General features: G+C 51.2%; 2 protein-coding genes across 2 annotated transcripts in view; one reads left to right on the top strand and one right to left on the bottom strand.

Moving 5' to 3' along the window:
• nphp3 (nephronophthisis 3) overlaps window positions 1-12,962 on the bottom strand; it is a 26,905-nt gene extending 13,943 nt beyond the window's left edge. The window contains exons 1-29 of the mRNA XM_076047349.1: window positions 12,896-12,962; window positions 12,090-12,517; window positions 11,881-12,006; window positions 11,651-11,801; window positions 11,415-11,567; window positions 11,190-11,323; window positions 10,921-11,081; window positions 10,674-10,830; window positions 10,400-10,474; window positions 10,134-10,304; window positions 9,879-9,982; window positions 9,675-9,789; window positions 9,447-9,590; window positions 9,270-9,367; window positions 9,074-9,176; window positions 8,836-8,918; window positions 8,415-8,553; window positions 8,157-8,321; window positions 7,767-7,861; window positions 7,432-7,554; window positions 7,173-7,362; window positions 6,577-6,818; window positions 6,393-6,468; window positions 6,168-6,295; window positions 5,831-6,071; window positions 5,611-5,736; window positions 5,391-5,506; window positions 5,120-5,284; window positions 9-108 (exon numbers count right to left, since the gene is read on the bottom strand). Coding sequence (XP_075903464.1) covers window positions 9-108; window positions 5,120-5,284; window positions 5,391-5,506; window positions 5,611-5,736; window positions 5,831-6,071; window positions 6,168-6,295; window positions 6,393-6,468; window positions 6,577-6,818; window positions 7,173-7,362; window positions 7,432-7,554; window positions 7,767-7,861; window positions 8,157-8,321; window positions 8,415-8,553; window positions 8,836-8,918; window positions 9,074-9,176; window positions 9,270-9,367; window positions 9,447-9,590; window positions 9,675-9,789; window positions 9,879-9,982; window positions 10,134-10,304; window positions 10,400-10,474; window positions 10,674-10,830; window positions 10,921-11,081; window positions 11,190-11,323; window positions 11,415-11,567; window positions 11,651-11,801; window positions 11,881-12,006; window positions 12,090-12,413 — 4,005 coding nt within the window. The 5' untranslated portion in view covers window positions 12,414-12,517; window positions 12,896-12,962. The remainder of the gene's footprint in view (window positions 1-8; window positions 109-5,119; window positions 5,285-5,390; window positions 5,507-5,610; window positions 5,737-5,830; window positions 6,072-6,167; window positions 6,296-6,392; window positions 6,469-6,576; window positions 6,819-7,172; window positions 7,363-7,431; window positions 7,555-7,766; window positions 7,862-8,156; window positions 8,322-8,414; window positions 8,554-8,835; window positions 8,919-9,073; window positions 9,177-9,269; window positions 9,368-9,446; window positions 9,591-9,674; window positions 9,790-9,878; window positions 9,983-10,133; window positions 10,305-10,399; window positions 10,475-10,673; window positions 10,831-10,920; window positions 11,082-11,189; window positions 11,324-11,414; window positions 11,568-11,650; window positions 11,802-11,880; window positions 12,007-12,089; window positions 12,518-12,895) is intronic.
• On the top strand, window positions 560-3,795 carry uba5 (ubiquitin-like modifier activating enzyme 5). The gene is made up of 12 exons (XM_076047346.1): window positions 560-994; window positions 1,149-1,194; window positions 1,440-1,529; window positions 1,655-1,764; window positions 1,847-1,933; window positions 2,011-2,095; window positions 2,180-2,284; window positions 2,377-2,504; window positions 2,597-2,732; window positions 2,868-2,943; window positions 3,053-3,159; window positions 3,276-3,795. Exons 1-12 carry the CDS (start codon window positions 831-833, stop codon window positions 3,351-3,353), a joined length of 1,212 nt encoding a protein of 403 aa, XP_075903461.1. The 5' UTR covers window positions 560-830; the 3' UTR covers window positions 3,354-3,795.

The raw sequence follows: 12,962 nt of genomic DNA, 5'->3' as shown, positions 1-12,962 counted from the left end.
AAGCTTACCTTGTGAGCTCCGGGCAGCAGCTCACCCGGGGGCTTCTTCCTGAGAACATACTTCTTTGAGGGGGTTTGGATGAGGAAGGTGGGGTTCGACTGACCAGCGCTGCGAAGACATAAGGATATACAGCGGCGTCGTTTAAGCTGTCTCAAATAGATCGGGTGTATTATGCAATACTAACTGGCTGCGATCCAGCGCAGGAAATTAATTTTAGTAATACTTTATGTTCTACCTGTACTGCCTGACAGCGAGCGTCTCGTTGCTCGACACGATCGAGTTCGCGGACAGGTAACTCAAAAGTCTCGCAACGTCGAATTTGTGCTGAGGCCGCACTGGCGTTGTCATTTCGTCCATGGCTCAGTTAAAGGTCTGGTTAAATATTTGCAAAGACGCTGCAACTTTTTTCGGCCAACTTTTATTTTGCGAGTCCATTTCCGCTTCCTTTGTTTATTCCGGACAGATCATTGGCACGCACTCAAAGCCGGAAGGGGCGTCAATTCGGAATTAAAAACATTATCTGACGGGAATGTCTTGCTGATTTTCAATATTTCTAATATTTAAACACAAACACTATTATACTCTGGTCCCTTCTTAAACGCTAAACGAACAATTTAGGACTTTTCTCTAATATTTGCCTCCGTTTCTGCCCGGACCTTTTTGAAGAGCGCACACGTTCTGACAGCTGATTTCAGTCGCAGAGAGACGTGTACTTTCCCCCCCCAGCTAGGATTCATCCCGGCGGCGGAGAGCATCTCTTCATCGCCTCCTCTTCCACCGAGGTTTCTGCTGTATCGACGCCGGTCACCGGCCACCTGCGCCCCCCCCAGATGGCGACCGTGGAGGAGCTGAAGCTGCGGGTGCGAGAGCTGGAGAATGAACTCATCAAGTGCAAGCAGAGGCAGTGCGCCGCGGAGGAGGCGCACAAGCAGGAGGCGCACAGACCCAAAATCGACAAGATGAGCGCCGAGGTGGTGGACTCTAACCCGTACAGGTGAGGCGGCCTCCTCGGTTGTTTGTTTGCGGATTTTTGACCCACTTTGACAGGTCTGTGTCTGAACGGGGTTGAAGGGGCTCCGCCTTGTGAGTCATTCATCCCATATGGCGTTGGAGGAACAAGCTAGTCACAGTCTGTGTTTACATTGCAGCCGCCTGATGGCGCTGAAGAGAATGGGCATCGTGGATGATTATGAGGTAATTGTAATAATTATCACAACTAATAACAGTTAATTATGAATGAGTGATAGTTACTGAGTATCAGTAGCTGATATTAATAAGATTAAGATATAATAATTACTGGTAAAAACCACCTCTGTAATTCCTGTCTTTAGTTTTATAAATATAATGTTTTTCTATACCAACATGGAGGGTGGCAATATTAGAATCATTCCTATTAAATAAATAATAAAAAAAAATTAAATTAAATTTTTATTTGACAGAAAATCCGCACATTCACGGTTGCCGTGGTTGGTGTCGGAGGGGTCGGCAGCGTCACAGCTGAAATGCTCACCAGATGTGGCATCGGTAAGGTAATGCAAAAGTTTTTCATTTCCCCCCCCCCCGTCGGTGGCGTGAGGATCCGTCGGTTCTGTTCCGCAGGTTGTTCACCTGTGCTCACCCCCAGCCCTGTCTTGTTGTGTCTGTGCCTTCGAAGCTGCTGCTGTTTGACTACGACAAAGTGGAGCTGGCCAACATGAACCGACTGTTCTTCCAGCCGCACCAGGCGGGCCTCAGCAAGGTGGAGGCAGCAGAGCTCACGCTCAGGTAAGCCTCTGCTGCTTTGCCTCGCAGTCTAGAGAAATGTCTTTCCTTTTTTTGCTAACGTCTTTCTCAACGCGCCCAACAGAAACATCAACCCAGACGTGTCCTTTGAGACCCACAACTACAACATCACCACAATGGAGAATTTTTCACACTTTATGGATCGCGTCAGGTGTGCATTTCTTTCCCCTTTTCAAGCTTCCCTTTCCCTCACCTTCTTTGAACTCATTCGCTTTCATGTCCTCTCAGGTTTGGGGGGCTGGAGGAGGGCACGCCAGTGGACCTGGTCCTCAGCTGCGTGGACAACTTTGAAGCCAGGATGGCCATCAACAAAGTGGGCACTCGACAGAATTGAGCTGCCGCTTCGCTTCCCAGTCTGTCCTGAACCTAATTCCTCTTCTGATGTCTTTATATATAGGCCTGCAACGAACTGGGTCAGACCTGGATGGAGTCGGGCGTCAGTGAGAACGCCGTGTCGGGACACATTCAGCTCATCGCCCCCGGAGAGACGGCGTGTTTCGCTGTAGGCCCGCGTCGCTTCAGTTTTACTCCCGTGTGAAACTAAAGCAATGGTTGCTGTGTATTCATGCGGCATTTCATTCATTTCCCCCTCAGTGTGCTCCTCCGCTGGTGGTGGCAGCCAACATTGACGAGAGGACCCTGAAGCGGGAGGGCGTGTGCGCTGCCAGCTTGCCAACGACGATGGGCGTGGTGGCAGGCATCCTGGTGCAGAACGTCCTCAAGTAAGATGTCGGTTCAACACCTGCGAACGTGCTGACGTGAAACGGCAGACACAGGAGGCTTCATTGTCACGCTTGCGTGTTCCTTCCTCCAGGTACCTTTTAAAGTTTGGCACCGTCAGTTATTACCTGGGCTACAACGCCATGCAGGACTTCTTCCCCACCATGACCATGAAAGCCAATCCCCAGTGTAACGACCGCCACTGCAGGCAGCAACAGGATGAGTACAAGGTGTGTTTGTTTTACCATTTTGCACAGGCTCGTTTTTCATTGGAAGACTTTCCTTTGAAAAAAAACAACAACAAAAAAAAAAACGTCGGGTTGACGGCTGGGGCAGAGTTGACGGTGATTTGTTTGGGTGTCCAGAAAAGGGAAGCAGAGCGGCCGAAGGTCGAAGTGGTGCAGGTGGAGGAGGAAGTTGTACACGAGGACAACGATTGGGGTGAGCGGCATGAAGTGACTCATCCAGCCATCCGCATGGCGTCGAAGTTGCTTTGGATTCAAATTGAAATCGGATTTGCACTCCTCACCGACATAATGACCGTGTCCAGGTATCGAACTCGTATCCGAAGTGACCGAGACCGAGTTGCAGGCTGCGACAGGCACCAAGCCCGATCTCCCTGAAGGCATCACTGTGGCGTACACCATTCCAGCCGAGGTCAGGATTCAAATCAATCAAAATCTTGATGTCGAAATTGCAATATGAGAATCTAATTTGACTTCACTTATGTGTGTGTTTTTATTTGTGTGTGTGTGTGCGTGCACCCAAACCAGAGTGCGCCATGCGGGGACACGGTGGAGGACACGGAGCAGAGCCTGCAAGACCTGATGGCTCAGATGAAGAAGTTGTAGGCTGGAACTGCATGCAGTGCGGCTGCCTTCCAGCCGGGACTATTTTGTTGCTGTCCTCGTTTCAAAAAAAGAAAAGAAAAGCAAACTAATGTCAAAAATGCAGAGAGAGCTGAATGGATGAATAACAAGCGGCTGAGGAGAAGAACCTGTCAACTCTGTTGCCCACTGCATTCCACTCAAAAAATACCTTCATGTTGCGAATGTTTGTTTATAGATCAAGGAGGTCTTGGATATGTGAGCTGGGCGTCTTCATGAAAGTCTGAATCGCTTTTTATTAAAAAAAACTGACCACAAAGTTTTTTTTCCCACACAGTTTGGTTTGGCGTCGAACTGGCCCTTGCTTGGAAGTGCTTGTGCTCTGTCATCCACTATGCTTTGAGAAAACAACTGCGACAACAGTGCTGGTTCCGGTGTCCGAATAAAGTATTTACGAGATGAAAAATTAAGTGATTTCTTCTTTGTTGTCGTCTTTAAAATATGCTTAAGTTAAATGAGCAAACGGATTCAACACAAAGCAATGAATTGAGTTGAAATCTTTGTGAAGCAAACACAAATATAGATGAAAAACACAACAACATTTTTTGGGGGACTCCAAAGTTACGACTTTGCCATTGACATCACGCTAGTCCCCCCCCCCGCCCCAAAAGGCCAAAAATGATTTCCCTTGAAATATGTCAACTGATTGTGACAGTAGAGCTCCCATGCTTTACAATGATACCAGTCTGAGGAGAGAAATACACGCACGTTTTCCATCTTGACTGAGTTTGAACGTTAGTCGTGTAAGTGACAAAACGAAACGACAAGCAGCCCTGCAAGTAGACTTTTTTTTTTCATTAAAAAAAAACAAAACATGACTGACATGTTTGACTTTCCACAAGTTTCAAACGCAAATCCAATAACACTGACATCTTAAAAAGCTTCAGATAAACAGGCATGAATTACTTTTGTGCGTCATGTCACTTTAGTATCTTCTGCTCTGGCTTTCGTGATGTGACCACAGCTGATGCAAGAAAGATATGAGATCAGGCTGGACTAATACTGCTCACAAGGTATTTCCTTCTCACTAAGACACTGTTGAATCTTTCAGGGCATTAAAAAGGAATACAAATTTCTGTTAAAAAAAACAACCAAAAAAAACCTTCACGTTCATAGCCTCCATCGTATGAATTACAAGTTGACACAATACTGTATGTACAAGAGTCATTCAAAAAGTATCCTGAAAGAGGAGGCAATGCAGTTTCTAACAGGTTGAATTTGACTGCGTCAGCATTTTTAAACCATAAAACGTCTACAGCACAAAATCACAGTGTGATGACCAGGGCCCTCAGTCATGAATTAGACTCACAATTAGTTGTTGACTATGTAAAATATATATATTTGTATATTTAAAAAAAAAATGAATCAATGGTTAAAATTACTTGTTCGGCTCCAACGTCGCGATCTCTCTCTCTCTCTCTCTCTCTCTCTCTCTCTCTTTCTCTCCCTCTCTCAAAAAAAAGGACAGCCCGTGTTCTGATTGTTTGGTTTTACAGAACTAGAAAATCAAGACACAACAGTCACAAAGTTGATCTCGTCGTAGATCGTGTGCAAACAGCAATCACTGGGTGATTTACGTACATGCGCTGAAAGTTCTCTTCCAGAGTGTCCCGATGGAGCCCCGACAACAAGACACTGTGCTCCATCGAGTCATTTGCTTCCCGACGGTCCAGTCTGGCTCTTTGGCAGTGGCGGTGGCGGTGGCGGTGACAGTGTGTCCTGCGAGTCACCTGGAGGCGTGTGGCGGGGGCGCCGGCACTCGCAGGCTGAAGGTGTCCCCGCTGGACGAGTGTCGAGACGGGGCGTTGCCACACACCAGCGACGGCTCCGCCTCCTTGATCTCCATCGCGCGCTTGTACAACTCTGCTGCCTTCTCAAAGTCACCCTCTTCATAGCTGTTGGAAAATTCATAAATAAAATACATAAATAAATAAATAGACACACACACACACACACATATGTATATATAAATTGACAAACAACTTTTCGAAGCAGCCCGACCTGAGCACGGCCAGGTTTTTGAGGGTCTCTCCGACCCGAGGGTGGGAGCGGCCCAGGCTGTCCTCGTACAGCTTCAGCGCCCGTTCGTACAGAGGCAGAGCATCGCCGTGTTTCTTCTGCCAAGCACAAATCACAGTTCACAGTTGGGTTTTATTTTTGGGGTTAGAAGCAGCCTAGTTAGTAACATTCAGAGCCACAAAATGGGAAAGAGGCTTGTCACCAGCTGGCAGTAGATGACAGCCAGGTTGACCAGCGCCGTGGCCACGCTGGGGTGTTTGGGCCCGAAGCTTTTCTCCCTGATCTCCAGCGACAGCTCGTACAGCGGCGCCGCCTTCTCCAGCTTCCCCTGCGCGACAAACACACGCGAGCTCAGACGAAGGAAAAAACAATAAAAATCTGCCCACATCGACATCAGTTGTTTTTTTTTGTCCACGTCTCACCCTGCGCTTGTAGAGCATGGCCAGGTGTTTGAGGGTGTAGGCCAGCGACGGGTGGTCCGGGGACAAGGCCCTCTTGCGGATTTCCAAGGCCTTCTCGTACATGTCCTCGGCCGCTTCGTAGTCCCTCCTCTCCGTGTGCAGGGCGGCCAGGTTGTTGAGCGACTGGGCGCAGTCCGGGTGCTCCGGCCCCAGCACGCGCTGCCGCATCTCCAGGGAGCGGCTCAGGAAGACCCTGGCGGCGCTGGGGGTTGGGGGGGGGAAGGTCCACACGTTAGCGGGTTCAGTCGCTGCTGCTGCTGCTTGAGGTCAGGGGCTTGGGTTTTGCTGCTTTTCTTACTCCAGGTTGTTCTGGAGGTAGTAGAGGACGCCCAGCTCGTTGAGGGTCTTGGCGCAGTCGGCCGAGTCCTTCCCCAGGGTCAGCTCCTCCAGCTGCAGTGCCCGCCGCCTCAGCAAGCTGAAGCCATACTGAGGGGAAGCACACGGGGGGGGGGGGGGGGGGGGACGGGACCTGTTATCACTGGTGCAAGGTGGATGTGTGTGTGTGTGTGTGAACGGCTCCTACCATGTGACCCTTCTGCCTCGCCGTCTTCTGGCGAATCTTCACCGACATTTTTCTCAGTTTCTCCGCTTGTTCGTACCTGAGTCGTGAGGAAATGTAAAACAAGGCATGAAAAAAAAGAAGGTGCATTTGAAACAGAACCGTGCAGCGAGGGGGGAGGGGGCGGGGGGCGGAGAGCGGCTTTTACTTGTTTTGTTTCTGGTAGAGCACGGCGAGCGACTCCAGCTCCCGCGCCACGCTGGCGTGCTCCGCCCCGTAGGCGTTCTCGCTGATCCCCAGCGCCTGCTTGTACAGCTGCTCGGCGTTGCCGTACTTCTTCCACTGGACGTAGACCCCGGCCAGCTGGTGCAGCGAGCGGGCCACGCTGGGGTGGTCCGGGTCCAGGGCCGTCTCCCGGATCTCCAGGGACCTCTGCAGGGGCGCCACCGCCTGGGCGCCAGAGGGGGGCACAAGCAGTCACACTCTGTGCTTCAGTGAAGGTTTGGGTGCTTGTGCAAAAAAAACAAATACTCTGGTAAAAGTGTAGATGTTTGTAAAAAGCACACCTTAGTAGAAGAGTGATTCAACTCTTTCTTGAGAAAGCACAGGTTTTGAAATGTACTTAAAAAGTAGAAAAATCTTTTAAATTCTTAAAATTCTCGATGCAATTGATGAAACAATACGTGTGGTTTTCGATTCCCGGTTCTGTGTGAAGTTTGCATGTTCTCCCGGTGTCTGCCTGGGTTCTCTGTGGGTTCTCCACCTCTGTGAGGTGAATTGGGAAGTCTACATCAGACAGGTCACCTGACTGGGAAGGCCCAGGTCTTTGAGGAAGCGTCCCAGCGTCTCGTAGAGGTTGGCCAGTTTGGTCATGCCGTCCTCGCTCTCGCAGCTCTTCTCGTACAGCTTCAGGGAGTCAAAGTACTCGGTGGCCATGGAGTTTTTGTCCTTCCCCACGTACTGCCAGTAGGTCAGCAGCTCGGAGAAGTGACCCCTGGTGGGGGAGAAGGAGAGTTTCAGCCACCTCGCCGCGACAAACTGACACGGCGACAAACTGGTTCACCTCTTGTACAGGTTCTGGGAGACAAACAGGTTGAGGAGGCTGAGCTGCAGCTTGGCGCGGTCCTCCTGCTGCTGCAGCAGCCAGGGCAGCTCGTCGGCCACGCGCCAAGTCACGCGGTCCTGGCTGCACACAGGTAAAAAGAAAGACCTGATCAGTGGGCGGAGGGAGAGAAAGTTTCCTGGAGGAAAAGATCTGAGAACGTCACAAAGACCCGGTGGTCTTTTTTTAAAACACTATGCAGCCAACTAGTTCACTTTTAGATCCAGGTCATTTTGACGTGATTTTCAAGTGTGAGTGTGTGTTTGATTTTACTGCGAAGGGGAAATGCTGAGCACCTGAGTTGCTGGCTGAAGTAAAGGATGAGTTTCTCTCTGTAAACTGCAGAGCTGCTTCCACCGTCCAGGAACTCCAACCTCACGGCTTCCCAGGCCTGGAGAAATTAACACGCGCAGAGGAGGAAATGTTTGAAGTTGAGAGTCACGCTGTAAGAACTGCATGCGTTGCATTGCGTTGCATTGCATTGCATTGCATTGCATTCGGTGAGTGCAAAAAGTCGCGCACATCCATTAAATAGGTGCTGGACTCAGAAAGAATCACAAGTAGATAAAGAAAAAAGCAGCATTTATTTATCACATCCAAATAGCGACGTTTCCAGCGCAACGCTACCCTTCAGACCACATTGCATCTGTTGTGATCAGCGGCTAGTGAACGTCCGTTCTGCTCACCTGCAGGTGCTGAAACCTGATGAGGCCGCAGCGAAGCGTCACCACGCAGAGTCGGCTGAGACGCTCCAGCAGACACAGGAGAAGCGGCAACTCCAGGTCGGGGAGGAGTTCCAGCGCCTCGGATTCACTCACGCCGTTGTGGCTGGCGCACACCAGGCACAGCATCTGGAGGAGATGCAAACACACTTACAGTTTACCTCACGGATCCGCGTGCGATGCAACGATTGGAACGTCTTTGCTGTGAGAGAAGGGCGCCACCTCCGTCATGGCGCGGCGCTCTCTGTCGGTGGCGAGCGAGCTCAGCGTCATCCTGAGCGCCTGGCGGTACAGCGACATGGTGTCGTGGCACTGCAGACACTGTTCCAGGCTCTCCTCCAAGGAGTCACATGACGCGTTGCTGGACAGAATCAGAACACAGCAGGTTGAAGGGAGATGTAAAAAAATAAAATGCAAATGCATGCAGCTTCACGATAGGCTCTAATCCATAGGCGTTCAAATTTGCAATATGAAGTTATTTTTATTGAGTGGTATTAAGCTCTTCTTGGTCCACATTCAGGCTGAAACAAAACTTGTAATCCTTTTAGTCTTTTAGTCATCGCTGCTGTGTGATTAGCGGCAGCAGTATTGAACATATTATACTGTATTTAAGTCCGATGCAAAAGCACAAGGTGGCTGCTACCTGAAGGCCATCCTGGCCAGCAGTGTGACATACAGCGCGTTGCAGGTGGAGGCGGAGCGGCAGTGCCTTTCCAGTTTCTTCTCCTGGATGGGAGGAAGATTACAATGTTGAAGGGTCAGGGTTGCTAGGTTGAGTTAGATTGAGTTTCAACTCCCTCTGCCACATGATTTGAAATGTCTTTGCACCCTCTAATGGACTCTGGAGGTTTTTAAAGAAGGGAGATGGGATGCTGACCCACCTGGTCCTTGGTAAATTTGAAATCCACGCTCTGGCACTCTGCGCTGATGACGCTCCGGGCCTCTCTGGGACTCAGAGGGTCCAAGTGGAGGGTCGGCCATAACCTGGAGCAAGGCAACCAGAAAGCAGTATTATTGCAACTGGTAGAGATCGTTTCCTGGAACATCTACTGTATAATCGGAACAGGTGCGTCTCACCTCCAAGCCTGAGGGCAGGTCTCCACGTTAACAGACACCACCACTCTGACGTTGACGGGCAGCGGGTCGATCAGCCACTTCATGTTTCTTTCTGCTTGCTGGGGAAAAGTTGCAACACGAAGTTGAATAAAAGAATGTATTAAAATCCAGATCTTAAAGTTATATATATATATATACTTGTATCTGGTCGATGGAGTCGATGATGATGATGATGTTCCCCTGGTGGCGCGACGACAGTCGTTCCAGCCAGCGCGGAAACTCCTCCAGGATCTTACTGGGATCCATGGACAAGCCGGAAATGGACCAGAAGTGCTGCAGCAGCTGCGTGGCGGACGGAGGAAAATTTTTAGGTGGAAGTGGAGTCGTGGGCGCAGGTGGGGAAGCCTCGGAGGGAAGCGTCTTTACTTTGACCGTGAGCCTCTTGATGATGAGGACCGGCTCTGAACTGGCCGAGAGGGGCCGTCCCACAAAGTGAAAGAGGAAGAGGGTGCTGGGCGACTGCTTCTGCTGCTGCTCGATCCTGAGGGGGGCGTGGATAGACTGGAGATAAAGTCATTTTCCACAGGAAGACATGTAGGAGGGCACTGACAGATGATTCATTGATCTCACCACTTGGAGAGAAGGAGGGTCTTTCCTGATCCGGGGCCACCAGACACCAGCAGAGGCGGCGTAGGAGGCGGCGCCGCAATCATGTCGTTCAAACGGTCGATATACTAAGAGGGAGTATTGATAACATGCAGATCCGGTGGGAATACGATTCAGGAGGTAGTTTCAAATCTCAAATCTCATTTTCGGATTTCAGAAGGAATCTGATTTGAATCCGATTCGCCTGCAGTGTGAACGCAGCCTGAGACTCTGCGCTACCTTCTGGAAGCCCAACTTGGAGGTGGTGCTGCTGCAGGCCTGCTGGTAGGACTCCAGCTGCTCCTGCTCGTCGTGCAGGTCCCACAGCACATCCCCCGAGTCCTCCTCGCGCCCGTCCTCCATCCCCGAGTCCCTGGCGTCCACGTCGGCCCCTTCAAGACCCAGCAGCTCCTGCACCACAGAAGATGAGGGGGAGGGTGGAAGTGGTCACAGGTGGAAACAATCGACGTCAGAAGTCGACCTGTGGTGCGGGGGGGGGTTCAAACCTGTTTGATGATTTTCTCCAGCTGAATGAAAATCAGCTCGGCTCCTTGCTCCGCGGAGCCGCTGTGATCCACCACCTGCAGTGTAGTTTGAGGCGGCGACCGATGAGGATCAATAAGTCTGGGTAAAAAGTCTTCACACACAAGAATCCTGCTTTCTTCTTCAAACGAATGAAGTGGTTGATTGTGCACGAGATGCATTTTTAACATTATACTTCAAGCAGTCATGCTGACAAGATGAGTTTTGTTTGTCCTTGTAAGATGCAATAGTGCAAACCTTGATTTTTGCGGCCTTGTCGGCAGTGTTGACCCTCTCCAGCAGCTGCCTGGTGGCTCCGCTCAGGCTGTGACCCTCCTCGGTGCGCAGGTAGAGCACCAGCGGGCGGCCGTCCGGATTCTTCACAAACGCCTCCTCGCAGTCCTCCACCACAGAGCTACAACAAGTCATGAAAACAAATAAATAAAATAAAAAAAACAGATGCAAAAACAATCTTGAGGCAAGTTGGGGTGATTGATTGCTGCACCTAGTGACGGTGGATTTGAGGAGGAGAACACAAACGGAGCTCCTCTCAATCTCCTGCTTCCGCTCCAGGGCGCACGAGGCCACCTTGTCTTCGGGGAATAACACGTTCAGGTAGAAGTGGCCGAGACCCTCGCATATCCTCCGCAACACAGGGGAGTGTTTCTGCAGGGAAAAAGGAAAAGAAACAAAGAGACGGTTCTCATTGAGAACAACAATGGAGGTTTCAATTAGAAAAAACATTAAATTAACATTTCGGGAGTGCTGACGAACCTTGACGAAGATGTCGAGCTCAGCTTTGGTCTCCTGGGTGAAGATCAGGTAGCAGCGCACCGTGTTGCTCCACAGAGCCTGGGGCACATGAGGGGAGACCTGGAGCAGACTGGCCACGGCAGCGTCCCAGTCGTCTGACACCAAAGACAATAAAAAAAGAATGAAAGCGTCGACTTCCTCTGACTGGAGCCGCTCCCTCTGCAGGCCGGTGGAGGATTATCTCACCTCGGCTCACGTTGGCGAACGGCCCCTCCACGTCGATCAGGCTGTGTGCGAACTCGGGCCCCCTGAAGGTTTGCTGCAGCTGCATCATGCTCCCCATGGAGGGCTCGCTGCCCAGCACGCCGCCCGACCAGTACTCACACTGCGTCCCTGCAGCTGAGGGAGGCACGTCGGGCAGATACGCATCAAGAAGATCTGGTGCTTCAGAATCAGTACAAGGGGGACAAGAGGTGTTTTACCGGTGACTGTGGTTTGGTTGTCGTCGGAGTCGGAGTCGTTGGGGTCGTACACTTGGATACCCTGAGCCTGCAGCTGCTGCATTTTGCCCTCCAGGTCCCTCTTGGCCCGCAGGAGGTCCTGGATCTCCTTTTCTTTGGTCTCCCTAAAAATCTGGTGGTAGTTTTGTCAGATCTGTAATTCCAACCGGCGGATGACCCGGCGAGGTTGTCGGGGTGTTTTTGCGATCTACCTTGAACTGCCGCTTGACTTTGTCCCTGTCGTGCTCGAAGGTGGCCGCCCGCTCCATCGCCTGGTACTTGGCCTCCAGCGCGCTCTCCTTTTCCCTCAGGATCTTCTGGTAGGTCTTCTGCAGGGCCTGTCCAAGCACAAAGCAAACGCATGTAAACCTAGTGTGAAACGGAACCGATGTCAGATCGGATTCCAGCCCGGCTCTCCCACCTGGAGCTCGGCCCTCAGCCTCTTGTTCTCCTCGTCTAGCTTGGCCTCCTTCTTCTGCATGGACGAGATCTCGTTGTTCTTGCTGACGCGGAAGATCTCGTACTCCTTGCGGAGCCGCTCGTACTCGGCGGCGCACTCGAGGTCCACCGAGCCGGTGGACTTGAAGCTGGCGCCGATGGCCCGCGGACCCCGGCGGAAGGAGCTGCGCAGGAGCCGCGCCTTGGGCTTCACCTCCACGGGGATCTCGCAGGCTTCGCCGCCGTCGCCGCCGTATCCATCTTCGATCACCTCGCCGGGGCTGACCAGGGAGGACGCGGTGCCCATCGCGGGGGACGGTGGGTTCGATGTCAGCCGTTTCCGGTCACCATGGCCGCCGGTGCGCGACGTCAAAACCGAGCGAGGAGGCGACGTGACAACTGCGGGGAAGACTGTTAGAACGACACGGACGGACGGATGGATGGATAGAGGACCGTTTAGGCGAACGGGAAGAAAACTAGAAAACTAGCTGACTATCGGCACCGATGACATTTAAATATATTAATATCCCCGTAATACGGGGCAAGCTGAAGCGAATAGTTTTTGCTCGCTGGCAGCTGTTTTTCATTAGCTAACAACGTAACGGAGAAGAAGAGCCGAAATAGCGGCTATTTTCAAGCTTGATTAAATAAAAGAACCCTTTCGTCGCTTTACCAAAAGCGTTTCAGTATCGAAAAGAGGCTGACACAACAACGCATTAATGGCACCAAAGAAAAAAAAAAAAAAAAAAAAAAAAAAGACATGTCAGAGGAGGAGAAAAACACACTTACACGTCGAGGAGTTCGCTCCCGTCACAGCTTCTTCCTGGCTGCCTTGGTAACAAGTTGATGTTACGGG

Source organism: Nelusetta ayraudi, unplaced genomic scaffold (assembly GCF_046127955.1).
Source record: "Nelusetta ayraudi isolate G7.1 ecotype Tasmania unplaced genomic scaffold, CSIRO-AGI_Nayr_v1 ptg000094l, whole genome shotgun sequence".
In the NCBI taxonomy this organism is placed as follows: Eukaryota; Metazoa; Chordata; class Actinopteri; order Tetraodontiformes; family Monacanthidae; genus Nelusetta; species Nelusetta ayraudi.
The sequence above is the reverse complement of the archived record's forward strand: the minus strand, read 5'-3'. Positions and strand labels throughout refer to the sequence as shown.